The 18,537-nt window shown below is 51.0% G+C and overlaps 1 protein-coding gene across 2 annotated transcripts in view; it reads left to right on the top strand.

Annotated features, from left to right (window-relative positions):
* The window catches only part of LOC116952044 (cadherin-7-like), a 105,377-nt gene extending 87,234 nt beyond the window's left edge, over positions 1-18,143 (top strand). For both annotated transcript variants that reach the window (XM_032971049.2, XM_032971048.2), the window contains exons 12-13: positions 185-460; positions 12,083-18,143. In XM_032971049.2, coding sequence (XP_032826940.2) covers positions 185-460; positions 12,083-13,152 — 1,346 coding nt within the window. In that variant the 3' untranslated portion in view covers positions 13,153-18,143. The remainder of the gene's footprint in view (positions 1-184; positions 461-12,082) is intronic.
* Positions 18,144-18,537: the final 394 nt, after the last annotated feature.

Here is an 18,537-nt window from a genome sequence, read left to right on the forward strand (position 1 = left end):
GATTAAATAAAATCTATCAACGGCGGTGAGTGGGGGGGGGGGGGGCAGCACACCGGTTCAGATTATCGTGACCGGCGTCGGCTTTCACGTGGGCCCGAATCGATCTCGGCTCGCAGGGGCTCGCAGCGCCTCGCCCCCCCACTTCCCTCCCCACCTTAACCAACCCCCCCTCCCCCCTGCACAGACGGCACGGCCTCCCTATCCCTGCGTCGGCGCCTGTCCCGCGGTGGTGCCGAGGAGCTGTCCACCCTGGGCCTGGTGCTGCCGCTGTCCGTGGTGCTGGAGGACTCCGGCTCGCCGGGGGCCCTGAGCAGCACGGCGACCGTGCGCGTTCGCGTCTGCGCCTGCAGCCGCCGCGGCGCCGTCACCGCCTGCACCCTGCAGGCACTCGCCGTGCTGCCCGCGGGGCTCAGCGTGCACGCGCTCATCGCCATCCTCGCCTGTCTGCTCATCTTGCTCAGTGAGTGAGGGGGAGATTGAGAGAGGAGGGGGGGGGGGGGTGGGTGGGGGAAGCGACAGAGAGAGAGAGATTTAGATAGCAAGCGAGCGAGATAGAGGAGGAGCGAGAGAAAGCGCGTGTGAGAAAGAAGAGAGACAGCGAGCGAGAGAATAGTGAGAGAGAGAGAGAGCGAGAGAGAGATCGAGAGAGAGAGATGCAGCCTGCACACCACACGTACACGTGCCACATGCACACGAACGTGTTCACGTACACGAAGATAAAAACAAGAAAGCCTTGAATCGTCTTTAATAGACTGTTAGGGCAAGTGCTATTTTTTGTACGCACATAGCTCTTACACTCATACATACAATGGCAAAGATCCTCCTTATAGCGTCAACAGACCTGTGGTCAATTGGTGTTAGCTTGTATGTATGTATATATGTTGAACTTCTGTCGTACCCGTCCGTAGCCAACCGCGCTAATTGGAGGTGCGCCTATGAAGGCCAGCAGGGTACGCGAGTGGGTGGGTGGACAGCACCAGGTACTCATTTGAGGCTGAGTCGACCTAGGAGAGGCCCGGAACCTGATAAAATAATCGTCACTGGTGTTGACCGCGAGCGGGAATCGTCCTCGGGTGGTTGGTTTCCTAAGCGCAATGTGCTAACTACTACACTAACTACTGCACTAACTACTGCACTGACTACTAGACTAACTACTACACTAACTACTACACTAACCACTACACTAACCACTGCACTGACTACTACACTAACTACTACACTAACTACTACACTAATCACTACACTAACCACTACACTAACTAATGCACTGGCTACTACACTAACTACTACACTAACTACTACACTAATCACTACACTAACCACTACACTAACTACTACACTAACTACTACACTAACTACTACACTAATCACTACACTAACCACTACACTAACTAATGCACTGACTACTACACTAACTACTACACTAACTACTACACTAACTACTACGCTAACCACTACGCTAACCACTAGACTAACCACTACACTAACTATTTCACTAATTACTACACTAACTACTGCACTAAATACTACACCAACTACTACACTAACTACGACACTAATCACTACGCGACCGCATAAGCGCGTCTCTCCCACGTCCTAAATCTCTCTCCATCTCTCTCTCTCTCCAGATCTCTCTCTCCAGATCTCTCTCCAGCTCGCTCTCTCTCCATCTCTCTCTCTCCAACTCTCTTACCTCTCCTCTCTTCCGACTCCCCGCTGCTTTCTGCTTTGCCTGACAATCGACACGAAATCTATTCGACCTCCGACACAGCTTTCGCAAGTCCTGCCAACACCGGCCCGGTTTTCTTCTGCGCGTGTGTGTGTATATATATTCATCATTTTGTCGTTACAGCAACATATATTGACCCTTTACGGCCCGTCACATCGTTTACTAGATGTGATGGCCCTGGTGTCGGTTAAGCAAAGACAAAGATCCCCCGTGTAGCCCTTCACAGTCTGCTGGGACAAGTGCAGCAAAGTACTAATTTGAGGCTGAGTGGAACTAGGGGAGGCCTAGGGACTGGTTTAAATATTCGCCGCTTTTATTTGGTCGTGAGCGGGAATCGAAACTCGGATCGCCGCGCTAACCACTGCGCCACCACTCCCCACAGACCCGGACACAACAGTCGCCATTCGCTAATAACTGGCGGGGACAACACCAGGGTTCTTAAGCCAGGTTCGGTGCACAAATACAAAGATCCCCCATATAGCCTTTAGCAGACTATTAAGTGCTCTTTGCGAAGACCCATGAATGCCGGCACTGCACAACGAGGGGGTGGGTGGCCAACACCATGCCCGGCCGCCTTTGTCTTCCTAGTGGTGATGTTTACACAACGCACCAGGTACTCATTTGAGGCTGAGTGGACGTAGGGGAGGCCCATGAGCGGTTCAGATCACCGTCACCGGTGTTGGACGTGACAGAGAATCGCATCCCAGGTCGTCCGGTTCGTGGTGCTCCCCGCGCGTGGACACACACGCACACACGCACGTACACACACACACGTACACACACGCGTACACACACACACAAACGTACACAACAACCGCCATTCGCCACTAAGTGGCGGTGACGTCACCACGACGCTTGTGCCAGGCTATGTGCACCCTGAGGCCACGTGAAGTGTCGAACGCCCGCTGGCAGGAGGTCAAGGGGCAGACCCAGCAGGTGCCACGGGTCGACTGACTGAGATGACTGGCTGATGCACCACCTGTGCCCCCTACTGTGCCAACCTGCTGTGCTTTAGCCACCCGGCGCTCCGCTCGTTGTTCTGGGCGTCGCTCCTCCGCCCTCCGTTGTTGTTGGAGGGCGACTACCTCTAACTGCCCAGTAGCATCCTTCACGAGCCTCCTCCACAGAGGCCGATCTTGACACTGCTGGTACCAGTCATCGGCAAGTCGACTCAGCTCCACGTCCTCCTGTACCACATCACTCCATCTCTTCTCTAGCCCGTGCCGCGCCCGCTTAGCCCCCTCAATCCGGCCAAACAAAAGCTGTTTCGGCATGCGGTGGCTGGGCATGCGGGCTACATGACCCAGCCATCGCAGCCTTGCCTGCCGGAGGAGCTCACCGATGGGACCCTGCCCAGATCTTTCAAGGATTTGTAAGCTCCTCACACAATCCAGTCTGGTTAAACCCAGGATGGATCGTAGGCAGGCCAGCCTAAATGTTTCTAACCGGCGAAGATGTTCCATTAGGGGGGTCCACGTTTTGCAAGCGTAGAGAAGGGAGGGAATGACCGTGGCCGAGAAGACCTGAAGCTTAGTGCGGAGCGACAGACCAGGTAGCTTCCACACAGCGTTACGCAACCGATGAAAAGATATTGCCGCTCGACTGATTCGGAGTGAAACCTCTGCTGTTAAACTGGAGCCAGTCATAAGCACACTGCCCAGGTATGGGAAACTCTCCACTCTCTCCACAACTGCCCCATCACCGATTGGGAGTTGTGGGGGTGGAGTGTCCGATGGTACAAAATACCCAGGCAGATGCTTAGTTTTGGTGGGGCTGATGGTAAGGCCCCACCTCTTAGTGGCACGCTCCAGTCTCAGCAGCAGCGTCTCCAACTCCTCCTCTGACTGAGCAGCTATTACCAAATCATCAGCATACATAACGTGGTTGAGCAATAGGGAGCCATCCCTTGACCGCACCCGGGCATCGATTAGCCTCCCATTACATCTGTACCATATGGAGATTCCCCCGGTACAGCTATTGAAGGCTTCACAAACTACGTGGTCAAAATAGATGTTAAATAATGTGGGAGCCAGAGGACATCCCTGTCGCACCCCAAGGTGTACAGGGAATGGCTCTGACTCCCGGCCACGTAGTTTTATCCGGGCCCGCTCACCATCATGAAGGTCCTTAATGATCGTGAGCAGAGGGTCAGGTACTCCAAAAGCACGAAGAACGACCCAGAGCCCAGGCCTACTGATGGTATCATAGGCCTTGACCAGGTCAATAAAGCAGAGATGTAGGTCTTGTTGGAATTCCCTACACCTCTGCTGTAGCAGACGGACAGAAAATATGGCATCTGTGCAGGACCGCCCTTTCCTGAAACCGCATTGGGGCTCCGCAAGCCTCTCCTCAGCGTGCCTGGCAAGGCGATGCTGAATAATCCTTGCCACGACCTTTCCCGGCACACTGAGGAGTGAGATGCCCCTGTAGTTGTTACAGTCTGTGCGGTCCCCCTTCTTAAAAAGGGGGACCACCAGGGCATCCTTCCAATCCTGCGGAACCCGTCCAGTGGTCCAGACTATTGTTATGATGTCATATAGGGCAGTCTGTGCACAAACGCCACCCTCCCTCAGCATTTCGCTTGGGAGATCATCTCTGCCCGCTGCCTTTCCTGGTCTCAGACTCCGGATCGCCTTCAATACTTCCTCAGCAGATGGCACCTCAGCCAGCCACTCACAGGGGGTGACTTCTTCCAATATTTGAGGCACCGCAGCCTCAGCAGGGTCATCCTCACTTTGTGCCACGATGTTTTCCTGGCTGAGGGATTTTCCCTCCCCCCCTCACACGTGACAGAGAATCGCATCCCAGGTCGTCCGGTTCGTGGTGCTCCCCGCGCGTGGACACACACGCACACACGCACGTACACACACGCACGTACACACACACGCACACACACACACGTACACACACACGTACACACACGCACGTACACACACACGCACACACGTACACACACACTAACACATACACGTACACACACACGTACACACACGCCATTTCGACATCAGTCACGCGCTCTACCAATTCACCTTGCACGGGGCGTGCGTTGAACACGCGCACGCACGCGCACACGAGCGCACACACACGCACGCGCGCGCGGATAGTCCACCTCTCAGCGAGTAATTACTCGACATTGGAGGATGCCGTTCATCCTTCTCAACGTGGGAGCTTCATCCATCCGTCAAAGCGCGTCGCAGTCTCAAATCACATCTCACGTCCGTTCGTCTTGCAATCAATCGTGTTCCCAACGCTTGATCGCTCTCTCTGCTCTCTCTGCTGTCTCTCCGCTCTCTCCTCTCTCTCGCTCTCGCTTGCTCGCATCGACTCGATCTCTGCGCGGACGTTCCCATTTCAGCCCGTCCGTCCGTTTCTTCCGGAGGCGGCGAGATCTTCATTCTTTGACGAGTCTTCCGATTTGGTTATTTTGACACCGAGAACAAGTTTGCAGTAGGTTTCCCAGTGCACATCATCCGCACGTGGTCTGCTAAGCTCGCAAGGACAAAGCTCCGACCGGGGCCAAGTGCCGTTCGCGAGGAGCATCTACGCAGGCCCACATGGAGGTGGTTTAGTGGCAAAGCACAAAGACGGAAATCTGTTGGGGGCTATATCCGAGTGGGGGGGGGGGCATCTTCTCGTCTTCGGAGGAGATTAAACAGCACCGGAGCAGAGTGAGACACGGGGCGGTGTCGAAGGGCGAGGGGCGAGAGCGAGCGTTTTGCCGCTGGGTGAAAGGGACTCAGTGATCCGAGGTCGTGCAGAGGAAGCTGCCGTCGGGGGATGGGGGGGCGGGGGCAAGGGGAGGGGGGTGAACAAGGGGACGTGATCACTCGGATCTCTCGAGATGGGTTCAACAAAATGTCCCAGAGGAGGGGGGCTGCCCCGTGCGACGGAGGGAGATGATTGATGGATTGATGGATAGATGGGTGGGTGGGATGCTCGTTCACCAGAGGTCTCAATCATCGGCGGCATTCGAAGATTGTTTCGGATGCTGTGTAAATACCTTCCCGCTTACCCACCGCTCGTGATGAGACGGCTGGCTAAACGATTACTCTTTGGTTTTTTCGGTAAAGTCACGTGATTTTACCGAAAAAAAACAAAGAGTAATTCCTGCAGTCACGAAAGCTTCGAATCATGGCTAAATGATTGTTTCGGAGGTTTAGTGGGTGGTTGAGTGGGTGGATGGGTGGTTGAGTGGGTGGGTGCGTGGTTGGTTGAGTAGTTAGATGGGGTGGGTGCGTGAATAAGTGGGTTGTTGGTGGGTGAGTTTATCGGTGAGTGGATTGTTGCAATGTTGTGTGAGTAGTTGGTTGGGTGGTTAAGGACATTGGTAGGTGGCTGAGTCGGTAGCTGCATGGTTGGACGAGTATATCGTTGGGTGGTTCAGTGGGTGGTTAGACAAATTGGTAAGTGGGTGCGTGAATGGGTGGGTAGGTGAATGGTTGAGTGGTGGGTAGGTGGGTGGTTGGGTTGGTGAGCAGAATCAGAATATCCGAATATTTTTTTCAGACTCAGAAATTTTTTTATTCGTACTGGTGGAATCCGATGAGCTAGAACGCTCTTTATCACAGATGTCCAGTAGACATCTGTGAGAAAGGGCTTGATAGCCTGGTTGGGTGAGTGGCTGGCTGGCTGGCTGAACGAACACGTGGGGGTGGGGTAGACGTAAGGCTCGGGCGAGGTGGGGTGGGGCGGTGGAAGTCGAGGGTGGCGAAGGCAGCGATGAATTGTGGCGTGTCCAACGCTGACCCGCGCCACCTCGGCTGCCCTGTCACGGTCGACCGGGTCACCGTGAAGGGGGGGGGGGGGGGTGGGAGCTTGCTGGCAGGGGGGGGGGGTGTGGGTGAGTGTTTTACCGACCGCAGATGAGAGGTGGGAGGTGGCGAGTGGGGAGAGGGGGACTGGTGGTGAGTCGGCGGGGGGTGGGAGGTGGGTGGAGGGAGGTGTTCGTGATGCACGCAATGACCTTGACGGATGGAGCGCTCGACCGCTGCCTCGCCCAGCCACCGCGTGCACCGGAGCCTGGCGCCCTAGGCCACCTCAACCTCGATCAGCAGCAAATAAATACATAAGTGCGGCTGGGTTCTTGTATTAGTTATAGTTATTCATTATTATTATTATTATTCACGAATTCATAAAGCCTGTCTTCGTCAGGCAAACGTTTTCAATGAATATAATAATTAACCGGATGTGATGTTTTTTATTTTTTACATTTTTAAAAAATCTACGATCAGATACTAACAACTAATACCAAAATGTGTGTTTTTCAGCAAAAAAAAACACACGAAAATTGCTGACGACTTTATTTAACTTCCTATATTTAAAGACGTACCCTTCTGACACCGCTCAATTTTAATATTCCGTTATTTTTTTTTAAACAAACATTAATTAACTTCATAGTCTGTGTGGGGAAGCTTCTACCTTTGAACGTTTTAGAATTTTTCAAATTTGCTCATCATAAAATGATGATGTTTTCGTTCAAAACTGCTTGAATCCGAAATATCTTAAAAACAATAAAATATAGAACAATGGTACTCGCTTTATTTTGATTTGCGGTGGAACACTCTATCAAATTTAAAAAAATCGCAATCTTATATTTTTAACTGTTTCTGAATGACACACACACATATTTATGGGTCACTTAAACGTCGAAATTTGGGGGCCTTCAAACGAAAAATCTGGCATTTTCAGATTTGTCCTGTTGTTTTTGTCCTTAAAGCTACCTATGTACCACATTTCAGCTTTATACCTTGTCGGGAAGTACCCCAGAGGGTTTTGAGATGCAGATTAGAGTCTTTATTTTAACTGGAAGGAAACGTAGTGGACTGGAAGCCCAACCGGGATTAATTCACAAGAGGCAGGGGATTAATTGTGTATGTCTGTGGGTGTCTGTCCACGTCGGAGGGGTGGGGCTGGGTGGAGAGGGGTGGGTAGGGAGGGGCTGGGTGGGGCTGGGTGGGGGGTGGGAGGGGTGGGGCTGGGTGGGGTGGGGCTGCGTGGGGAGGGGCTGGTCACCCCGTGGTGCCCTTACATGGACTGGAAGCCCAACCGGGGTTAATTCACAGGAGGCAGGGGATTATACACTGCACTTTCTGGTGCGACCTCTTTTACACTGCACTTTCTGGCGTCGTTTTAAAATTCTGCTCACTATTCATTTCGCTTTCTTTTGTGCACGACCCTAACAAGTTTGGCTTAAATATCCGTACATAATTACTTCATAATTACTTCAAAATTTCCTACCAGCCCCCTCCGCAGGAATGTGTTAGAGATCGGCGCTGTCGTGTCGCGCGTGGGCGAGTGAGGCTCTGCAGGAAGTGGTTGGCCGGGGGAGCGGCGATCTTCTTTCGCACCGTACATAGCCAACCGTGGCAATCGGAGGTGCGGTGTTGAGTCTATGGTGCAGTGTTCGGTCGATGAGCAGTGCTGAGTCTATGGGCAGTGTTCAGTCTATGGGCAGCGTTGAGTCTATGGGCAGGTGTTGAGTCTATGGGCAGTGTTGAGTCTATGGGCAGCGTTGAGTCTATGGGCAGTGTTGAGTCTATGGGCAGTGTTGAGTTTATGGGCAGTGCTGAGTCTATGGGCAGCGTTGAGTCTATGGGCAGTGTTAGTCTATGGGCAGTGTTAGTCTATGGGCAGTGTTGAGTCTATGGGCAGTGTTGAGTCTATGGGCAGCGTTGAGTCTATGGGCAGCGTTGAGTATATGGGTAGTGTTGTGTCTATGGGCAGCGTTGAGTCTATGGGCAGTGTTTAGTCTATGGGCAGTGTTGAGTCTACGGGCAGCGTTGAGTCTATGGGTAGTGTTGAGTCTGTGGGCAGTGTTGAGTCTATGGGTAGTGTTGAATCTATGGGTAGTGTTGAGTCTATGGGCAGTGTTGAGTCTATGGGTAGTGTTGAGTCTATTGGCAGTGTGTACAGTAAGGGGAAAAAGTATTTGATCTCCTGCTGATTTTGTACGTTTGCCCACTGACAAAGAAATAATCAGTCTATAATTTTAATGGTAGGTTTATTAACAGTGAGAGACGAATAACAACAACAAAATCCAGAAAAACGCATGTCAAAAATGTTATAAATTGATTTGCATTTTAATGAGGGAAATAAGTATTTGACCCCTCTGCAAAACATGACTTAGTACTTGGTGGCAAAACCCTTGTTGGCAATCACAGAGGTCAGACGTTTCTTGTAGTTGGCCACCAGGTTTGCACACATCTCAGGAGGGATTTTGTCCCACTCCTCTTTGCAGATCTTCTCCAAGTCATTAAGGTGTCGAGGCTGACGTTTGGCAACTCGAACCTTCAGCTCCCTCTACAGATTTTCTATGGGATTAAGGTCTGGAGACTGGCTAGGCCACCCCAGGACCTTAATGTGCTTCTTGAGCCACTCCTTTGTTGATTTGGCCGTGTGTTTTGGGTCATTGTCATGCTGGAATACCCATCCACAACCCATTTTCAATGCCCTGGCTGAGGGAAGGAGGTTCTCATCCAAGATTTGACGGTACATGGCCCCGTCCATCGTCCCTTTGATGCGGTGAAGTTGTCCTGTCCCCTTAGCAGAAAAACACCCCCAAAGCATAATGTTTCCACCTCCATGTTTGACGATAGAGATGGTGTTGTTGGGGCCATAGGCAGCATTCCTCCTCCTCCAAACACGGCGAGTTGAGTTGATGCCAAAGAGCTCCATATTGGTCTCATCTGACCACAACACTTTCACCCAGTTGTCCTCTGAATCATTCAGATGTTCATTGGCAAACTTCAGATGGGCATATATATGTGCTTTCTTGAGCAGGGGGACCTTGCGGGCACTGCAGGATTTCAGTCCTTCACGGCGTAGTGTGTTACCAATTGTTTTTTTGGTGACTATGGTCCCAGCTGTCTTGAGATCATTGACAAGATCCTCCCGTGTAGTTCTGAGCTGATTCCTCACCGTTCTCATGATCTTAGCAACTCCACGAGGTGAGATCTTGCATGGAGCCCCAGGCCGAGGGAGATTGACAGTTCTTTTGTGTTTCTTCCATTTGCGAATAATCGCACCAACTGTTGTCACCTTTTCACAAAGCTGCTTGGCAATGGTCTTGTAGCCCATTCCAGCCTTGTGTAGGTCTACAATCTTGTCCCTGACATCCTTGGATAGCTCTTTGGTCTTGGCCTTTGTGAAGAGTTTGGAATCTTATTGATTGATTGTTTCTGTGGACAGGTGTCTTTTATACAGGTAACAAGCTGAGATTAGGAGCACTCCCTTTAAGAGTGTGCTCCTAATCTCAGCTCATTACCTGTATAAAAGACACCTGGGAGCCAGAAATCTTTCTGATTGAGAGGGGGTCAAATACTCATTTCCCTCATTAAAATGCAAATTAATTTATAACATTTTTGACATGCGTTTTTCTGGATTTTTTTGTTGTTTTTCTGTCTCTCACTGTTCAAATAAACCTACCATTAAAATGATAGACTGATCATTTCTTTGTCAGTGGGCAAACGTACAAAATCAGCAGGGGATCAAATACTTTTTTTTCCCTCACTGTATGTGTCTTGAGCTTCTTTCGCACCGTACGTGGCCAACCGTGGCAATCGGAGTTGTGGGGGGGGGGGGGGGGGGAAGGCAACAAACTTAAACACACAAAGCGGGTCGTGGTGACGCTGAGATTATCTCGAGGGTATTTTGTGACCCACTCTTCCACGCCGGTCGTGACGTCTATGGAAGAGGTGGGAGTCACCCACACTTTACCCCACCGCGCCACGACCTGACTGCCTTTGCCAATTGCCCGGCGTCAACGAACGCCGGTTTAATGTAAAAAAAAAAAAAAATAACTAACAACAAAAAATCGTGAGCGATGTGAATCCAACGACCGCGTGTCCGGGACGTTCTGGCTGAGATCAGCGTGGGGCCCTCTTAACGATTGTGTTAATTAATTAATCGCTGGCGTGCAATGGGGGCGGGGGGGGGGATGGAGGAGGTCGCCGAGTTAATTGCGTAATTAAAACGTCTCGAGCTGCTCAGCGATGGACTCCGTTGCCACCCGCCGAGAGGGCGGCTCCTCGCGCCGGAGTCGACGCGCGCCGATTTCACCGTGGCAGATGCCGGTGACGGAAGCGTCCCGCGTCTCTTGAATACCGCGCCAGGTCCTACCACCATGCTCTGCGGCGTGTCTCTCTCTCTCTCTGTCTCTCTCTCTCTCTCTGTTTCTCTCTGTCTCTCTCTGTCTCTTTCTCTGTCTTTCTCTGCGTCTCCACGTGTGTCTCTGTGTCTCCATCAGTTGACTCTTAAACACCACGCCAAGTCCTTCCACCATGCTCTGCGGCTTTTCTTTCTCTGTCACTCTCTCTCTCTCTCTCTGTCTCTCTCTGTCTCTCTCTCTCTCTCTGTCTCTCTCTATCGTCTTTCTCTGCTTCTCCACGTGTGTCTCTGTGTCTCCATCAGTTGACTCTTAAACACCACGCCAGGTCCTTCCACCATGCTCTGCGGCTTTTCTTTCTCTGTCACTCTCTCTCTCTCTCTGTCTCTCTCTGTCTCTCTCTGTCTTTCTCTGCGTCTCCACGTGTGTCTCTGTGTCTCCATCAGTTGTCTCTTAAATACAGCACCAGGTCCTTCCACCATGCTCTGCGGCGTGTCTCTCTCTGTCTCTCTCTCTCTCTGTCTCTCTCTGTCTCTCTCTCTGTCTCTCTCTCTCTGTCTTTCTCTGCGTCTCCACGTGTGTCTCTGTGTCTCCATCAGTTGTCTCTTAAACACAGCACCAGGTCCGACCACCATGCTCTATGGTGTCTCTCTCTCTCTCTCTGTCTCTCCACGTGTGTTCCTGTGTCTCAATGTGGTGTCTCTCTCTGTGTGTGTCTCTCACTGCATCTGTCTGTCTCCCTCTGTGCGTCTGCCTCTCTTTCTGCCTCCTTTAATCTCTCCCTGTCTCTTATGCAATTTGAAATTATATATTTTACTTTTTGCGATTCGCTTACCTTTGCCATACAATAATTTAGGTATTTGTGGCCAGGTCGCTTCTGAAAAAAGAACTTAAACCTCAGTATGGCTTTACCTTGTAAGATTAAAACAATAGTTTAGTTTTATTTGCATATTTTCAGTGATCTGTTTACGTTCCCTTTACGATACTTTGCACTCCGATCGTGTTTTTGTATTGGTTGTATTAATTTTTACTTTCTGACTTCCCCCCCCCCCCCCCCACTGGACATCGGTGACAAAGAGCTTCACAGCTCATCGGATTTCCCAGGCTAAAATACAGATCCCCTCCTTGCATCTCTGTTTCTCCACGTAACTCCCCCCAAATCTCCCTCTCTCTCTCTCCATCTCTCACCACGTTAACCTCTCAAACTCTCTCCTCCTCCTCCTCCCTCCACCTCCTCCCGCCACCTCCAGTCCTCATCCTCCTCTTCGTCTCGGTGCGCCGCCGCAAGAAGAAGGCTCCGTCCCTGCCGGAGGACGACGACATCTGCGAGAACATCGTCCGCTACGACGAGGAGGGGGGCGGCGAAGAGGACACCGCGACCTTCGACCTCGTCACGCTCACCTACCCGCACGCCCGCCCGCTCACCTCCTCCGCGTGCAGCGGCGGCGGCGGCGGCGCTCACCACAACAACAACAACCACCACCACCACGGCAACAACAACAACAGCCACCACCACAACAACCACCACCACCACCACCACAACATCAACAACCACGACGGCGTTCGCCAGCCCAACCGCGCCCCGCTCGCCACGGCGGCGGTGGCGGCGACAACAACCGCAGCATCGACGGCGTCGAACAACCGCTACCACCACAGCCACCACAACCAGCAGCAGCACCGCCACCAGCACCACCACCTACCGCCCACAACCACCAGCTGCAGCGGCGGCGGCACAACCGCCGCCACGGCCGCCGCCGCCAATCACAGCGGCAGCAGCAACAACAACGGCGGCGGGGCCGCCGCGCCGTCCGGCGTTCGCTCGCGCGCGGGCACGTGCATGGACGAATTCATCCAGGTGCGCCTGCGGGAGGTGGACGCCGACCCGGCGGCACCACCCTACGACTCGGTGCAGGTGTACGGCTACGAGGGCAGCGGCTCGTCGGTGGCCGGCTCGCTCGGCTCGCTCAGCTCGCTCGGCTCGCTCGGCTCCGAGGCGTCGTCGCGGTCGCAGGGAGCGCCGTCGACGTCGACCGACGGCGACCAGAGCTACGACTACCTGCACGAGTGGGGGCCGCGCTTCCGCACGCTGGCGCACCTGTACGGCCACGCGGCTTCTGCTACCGCCGCCGCTGCTGCTGCCGCCACGGCGCCTGCGACGGCGACTGCGGGAGCGGCGGCGGCAGTTGGAGCGGCAGCGGCAGCGGCATCAGCGGCGGCAGGATCGGGATCGGCCGTTGCGGCCGTTGGTGCTGCCGGTGCGGCGGCGGCGGCGGCGGTGGTGGGAATGGCGGGGAAGAATGTGGACCGCGGAGGCGGTTAGAGGAACGAAGGGAAATGAACGAACGAGTGGAACTCTTGGAACTTTGCGGGGGACCGATCGTCGGTTGCGATCGATCGCCGCTTTTGATCGATGGGGGGGGGGGGGGGGGTCAGAATCATTGGGACGATTGAGGGAGTCCAGGGGGGAGATGGATGGGGAGGGGGGCGGTAAATTGCGGATTTAGCCCCCGTACGCGACGCGATCCGGTGAGCTGTCACGATGAGGATGAGGAGGAGGAGGGCGATGATGAGTTGATGAGTTGCGATGATTCGGGAGCCTCTGCCGCTGGCGGTGATTGCAGCGTCCCGAGTGGCTGCACGATTTCACGAGAGCCAATCGCCCTCGCGCTGTAGAGCAACGTCCGCATTGGTATGATTGTTATTTGTATTATTTATCATAATGAGCCGTGGTCTATCCACCGCTGGATGAAGGCCCCCCCCCCCCCCGTACTTTTCCACGAGCGGTGCCACGGTCCAAATCGGCTCTCGGACGCCGCCTTTGCATTGTTACCGTCCAGCGTCCATCGCCCATCGTCTTCCCAACAGTCGATACGGCGATGTCTCTGAACGTGAGTTTGTTACCTAGTCCATTTAACGTACGGCACTGCAACCGAAAGGTCGCGAGCTTATGGAATCGGATTTGACTCGGCGAATCATTGCAATCCACCCCACACATCCCGATTGATCATTTTGATTATTAGCGGTGATCTTCATGATAACATCATGAAGTAATTATTCAGTTGGTCTAATAAAAGGGGCAAATGGGATGGAACAAAAACACACAGAAATTATAAACGCATCTATTTCTGAATCGTATTGCAACTCCGAATCGTGACAACTCATCGAATCGTTGGGGAGAGGTGGGGGATGGAGTAGGGTGTGGGGGAATGGTGGTTGCGAGGTCGGAGGCGTGTACATTATTCTTACAACCCTCGCTCGGGGTTGCCACCTTTGAAGTACAAAAAAAAACCCGGGACATATCATGGCAAGAAGATTAATGATTTCACAGTACCAGAAGAGGTGGAGACTCACAGTGAACCCAACGTCTTGATTGGCGCACTATTATCATTATTATTAGGCCATTGACAATGGGCAGAACCTACTTTTTTCATTTACGTTTCCTGGGAAGGACAAATAGATGTGTGTTTTTTTCCCCCAGTACTGCTGTCGCGAAGAAGGGACTGTCCTGGGGAAAACCTGAACAGGTTGGCAGCCATGGTCTCGCCCTCCACGTCTCTGTCAAAGTTGGCCCAATGGTTCCAAGCAGACGCACCAATGTCTGGGCAATGTTGGCCAAACGGTCGACCAACGTTGCCCTTACGTTGGTGCAGACGTTGTGTCAACTTTGGCCCAACGTTGGTGCGACGTTGCCCCAACGTTGGCATGTCTTTACTGGGGGCAGTATTTCCGACCATCCTCAACCGTTATTATTTGCGCTGCCATTTTTTTCCCTGGACAGATGACGGTGGTGATGATGATGATGCCGATGATGATGACGGTGATGATGAAATTTGTATTTACGAGAGAGAGAAAGATAATGATTCTACACATAATGGAAAAAAAAAACAATTTAACAACACAACCCCGAAGCTTGTACATAGATATTTTTGGCGACATGCCATTATTTTATTAAGAGAGTTGTTATAATGATACATTCTATACATTATATATAGCAAAACAATTTTAATCGGAGTGCATTCCCATATAGGGACTTGCCCGCGCGACTATAGTATTAGACCATTGCTGGGTTCGCGAACTCACGAACCGTGAATCAATTCAGATGTTCACTCAAACTGGACATTGGGTTCCGAATAACCCCCTCTCGGTCCAGCCACGACTGCAAAACATCCACAATGCTTTTCTTCCTGCGACAAGGGCAGCGGAAAATTCCCACAACGTTTGGTTGACGAAACCCGTCGCACTTAGAAACAGAACACCCAGGTTGATTGTTCCCCCAACGAGCTCCGCGAAAGTCATCGGCCTTGCCTCGACCCCCTATCATCAACCCTGTTTCCGTGGCAACGGGCGGCGAGTCGGCGTGGCGTGTACCTGTAGGACAGGAAGTGGGCGTGGTATGTGTCTGTAGGATATAAAGTGGGCGTGGTATTGCCTGTAGGATAGGAAGTGGGCGTGGTGTGTTTCTGTAGATAAGGAAGTTGCAAGTTGATGAGAACTCCAGACACCAGGATGAGCCTGAAATGCAAGAGTGAATGGGTGACTGAATGAGCACATGGTTGAGTGGATCAGTGGGTGAGTGAATGATTGAACGAGTTGGTGAGATGGTTGGTGAGTGAACGTATGAGTGAGTGGGTGATTGTGATGGTGGGTTTAGATGGTTGGTGAGTGAATTAAAGTAAGGCTCAAGTTTGTTGAACTCATTTAGAATTGAATATACCAGTACGAGTCTCATCCTGCAAGAGTGAGCGGGTGAGTGAATGAGTGAGTGGGTGGGCGGGCAAAAGATTTGAGCGAGATGAGTGAGTTCAAGTTGAATTTGTTTTCCTCGGTGGGAACTCAAAAAAACAAAAGACCAGGATGAGTCTCATTTGCAAGAGCGACTTCGCTCACTGGCTTTCCAGGGGGCACACTTACTGTGGTGAAGTGATCTTCGTCCACGTTTCGTGGGGAGAGATTTAACTTCAAATAGCCCTCACTCAGGGCATGTCCACAACGCGAACCATCTGAGGCCGGCCTCTCTGCTACAGCTCAAGCAAGCTCTGAGAGTTTACAGAACAATATTGGGCACTGTGGCCAAGCCTGTGGAATGAAATCAAACGGTAACCAGCGATGAAGAGAATGACCAGGTGAACATCCATCGTTGGGCCAACGCACGATAACGTTGGACTCAATGTTTAGTTAATGTCAACCAACGTTGGCCCAACTTTGAGCCTACGTGAAGCCAAACGTCAACCTGCGTTGACCGTACAACGTTGCAATGTTAGTTTTGAGTCTAAATCAGAGCAAACAACAACACAAACAGCGACCCCAGAAGTCGAAATTTTTGCACAGACATCGAAAATGAGTTGGGGCCATGGCCTTGTTCTTCTGGCCGTGTCAAGATGCTGGTGAAAAGAAGTCAGAACTTTTTCGAATTAAACGCAGGGGAATGTAACGGCGAAGGCGATGCAGCGGATCACGTCCCGTGGACAACAACTACCAAGCAACATTCGGAGGGACATTGACGGCACGATGATCGGCCGTGCTTCTGTGGATTAAAAGGGCCCATTTACAAACCCAACGCACGCCTCTTGTCGCCATAGGGCCTAGGCTGTGTCCCGTGATTGTCCCACGTGAATTTGAAAGTTGATGGTGTGTTCATCGTCGTTACCACCATAACCTTCATCATCAGAAATAACATCATCTAAATCAGCAGCAGTATCAGCAACGGAAGAAGCTATATCAAAGGTATTATCATTATCAGCAGCAGTAACACTGCTAACATTGCCATGATCATCTTGCCACGCATCATTGTCATCATTATCATCAACAGACGCAGCAGTGTCATCATCATCATGACAACTGCCCTCATTACAACTGCCATAATCACAACTATCATCATCATAATCACAACTGCCATCACAACAATCGTCATCATCATCACAACTGCCATCAACGCAAACTACCATTATCACAAATGCCATCGCAAATATCGTTATCATCACCACGACTGCCATCACAACTATCATTACAACTACCATCACAATTATAATCATCACAACTGCCATCAACGCAAACTACCATTATTACAATTTCCATCACAATTATCATCATCACCAAAACTGCCATTATCACAACTGTCATCACAAACTGCCATTATCACAACTAGCATCATCACAAACTTCCATTATCACAACTAGCATCGTCATAACTGCCATTATCTCCATCATCACCATCATCGTCATCGTTACTGCAAGGAAACATACGTTTTGATTTGAAGCTTTCGTGACTACAGGAATCCATACTCTTTGGTTCTTTCGGTAAAGTCACGTAGGTAGAAATGAAACAAAATGAATCGTGACCTTTACACTATAATACCCCCCCATTAACACTACTTCGGCTACCTTTGTTCTCAAAAACGTATATAAACTCTTGCTGGTAACAGCTTCTCTTCACAAGGCAGCAAACATCGTTTCTGCTCGCAGCAGACATCGCGGCTATCGCGATTTCCACCTGACGACGATGCCTTGTGTTGCTATCGAAACGTCGTGATTTATTTTGCTTTATTTCTACCTACGTGACTTTACCAAAATGACCAAAGAGTAAACGTACGTTTTGTTTATTTATTTATTAAATCCGAACTCGAGTCGATCAGCGCCGGGACACAGCCTCGGCGCGCGTAGCTCCCAGACGGGCATAGGCGCAGCCCTGCAAGTGCCCGTGCCGGATAGGGGGAGGGGGACTCACCCAACTCGATGGAGCTTTAAGGTGCCCTTCGTTCTTCCGAGGGTGTTTTTGGCCTACTTTTCCACCCTGGCCGGCCGTCTTGGAAGAGGAGGTGGGAGTACAGACCTCTCGCCATGTGTTGCGAGCGGGCGCGTTGTTTATGCACACAAAGACAAAGATCCCCCCCACTCCGAATAGCCTTCAATGGACTGTTGGGGCAAGTGCTGTTAGCGAGTAGCAGCAGCACCTACGAAGGCCATACACAGGCGCACAATTCTTCCAAGAATCTCAAATTCGCTAAGGGTTCGAATGAGAATGGCGATGTTATGATTTCGATTATAACCACAGTATATATGTATCATTATGATTGTTGTTATACTACTACTACTTATCTTTATAATTAAATAGACAGCTCCGGTGCTTGTCGCACGCACACAAACGGTTCTTTGAAGAAGAAAAAATGAAAAATAATACAATTATTATCGGGATATTTATGTAACGGCTAAATAAATATTTTTCGTTGTTTCCGGGAGTTTTAGTTCCGTTGTTATTCTTCGGGTTTGTTTTTTGTTTGGAGTCAAGAGTGAAATAAAAAGGCTGTTGTTTTTATGTGTTTGGTTTTCATACGCCCCTTGCTCGAATCGTACACACATAATAATTATTATATGAGAATAGGTTTTCCCCTTTTTTCTGGCAACAAAACAGGTGTTAAGGTGTTAAAACACCAAACTGAAACCTCTTACAAGGAATCATGTCTGCATTAACCACAATACTTGTGGTCAGAATGCACAAAAAACCACACTTATAATATAAGCTATGAATAAAAATATATGCATTGTCTTTGAAACTGATTGGTCCACACCAAAGATAGCTTTCTTTTGAGCCTCGTCTCAAACGGCGTTAGAGGCAAACAAAAAACATACTCTGATAATATGTGTGGCATTGTCTTTGAAACTGATTGGTCCACACCAGAGACAGCTTTCTTTCGAGCCTCGTCTCAAAC

This window comes from Petromyzon marinus, chromosome 45, assembly GCF_048934315.1.
Source record: "Petromyzon marinus isolate PM22_M1 ecotype Great Lakes invasive population chromosome 45, UKy_Petmar_22M1.pri1.0, whole genome shotgun sequence".
Lineage (NCBI taxonomy): Eukaryota > Metazoa > Chordata > Hyperoartia > Petromyzontiformes > Petromyzontidae > Petromyzon > Petromyzon marinus.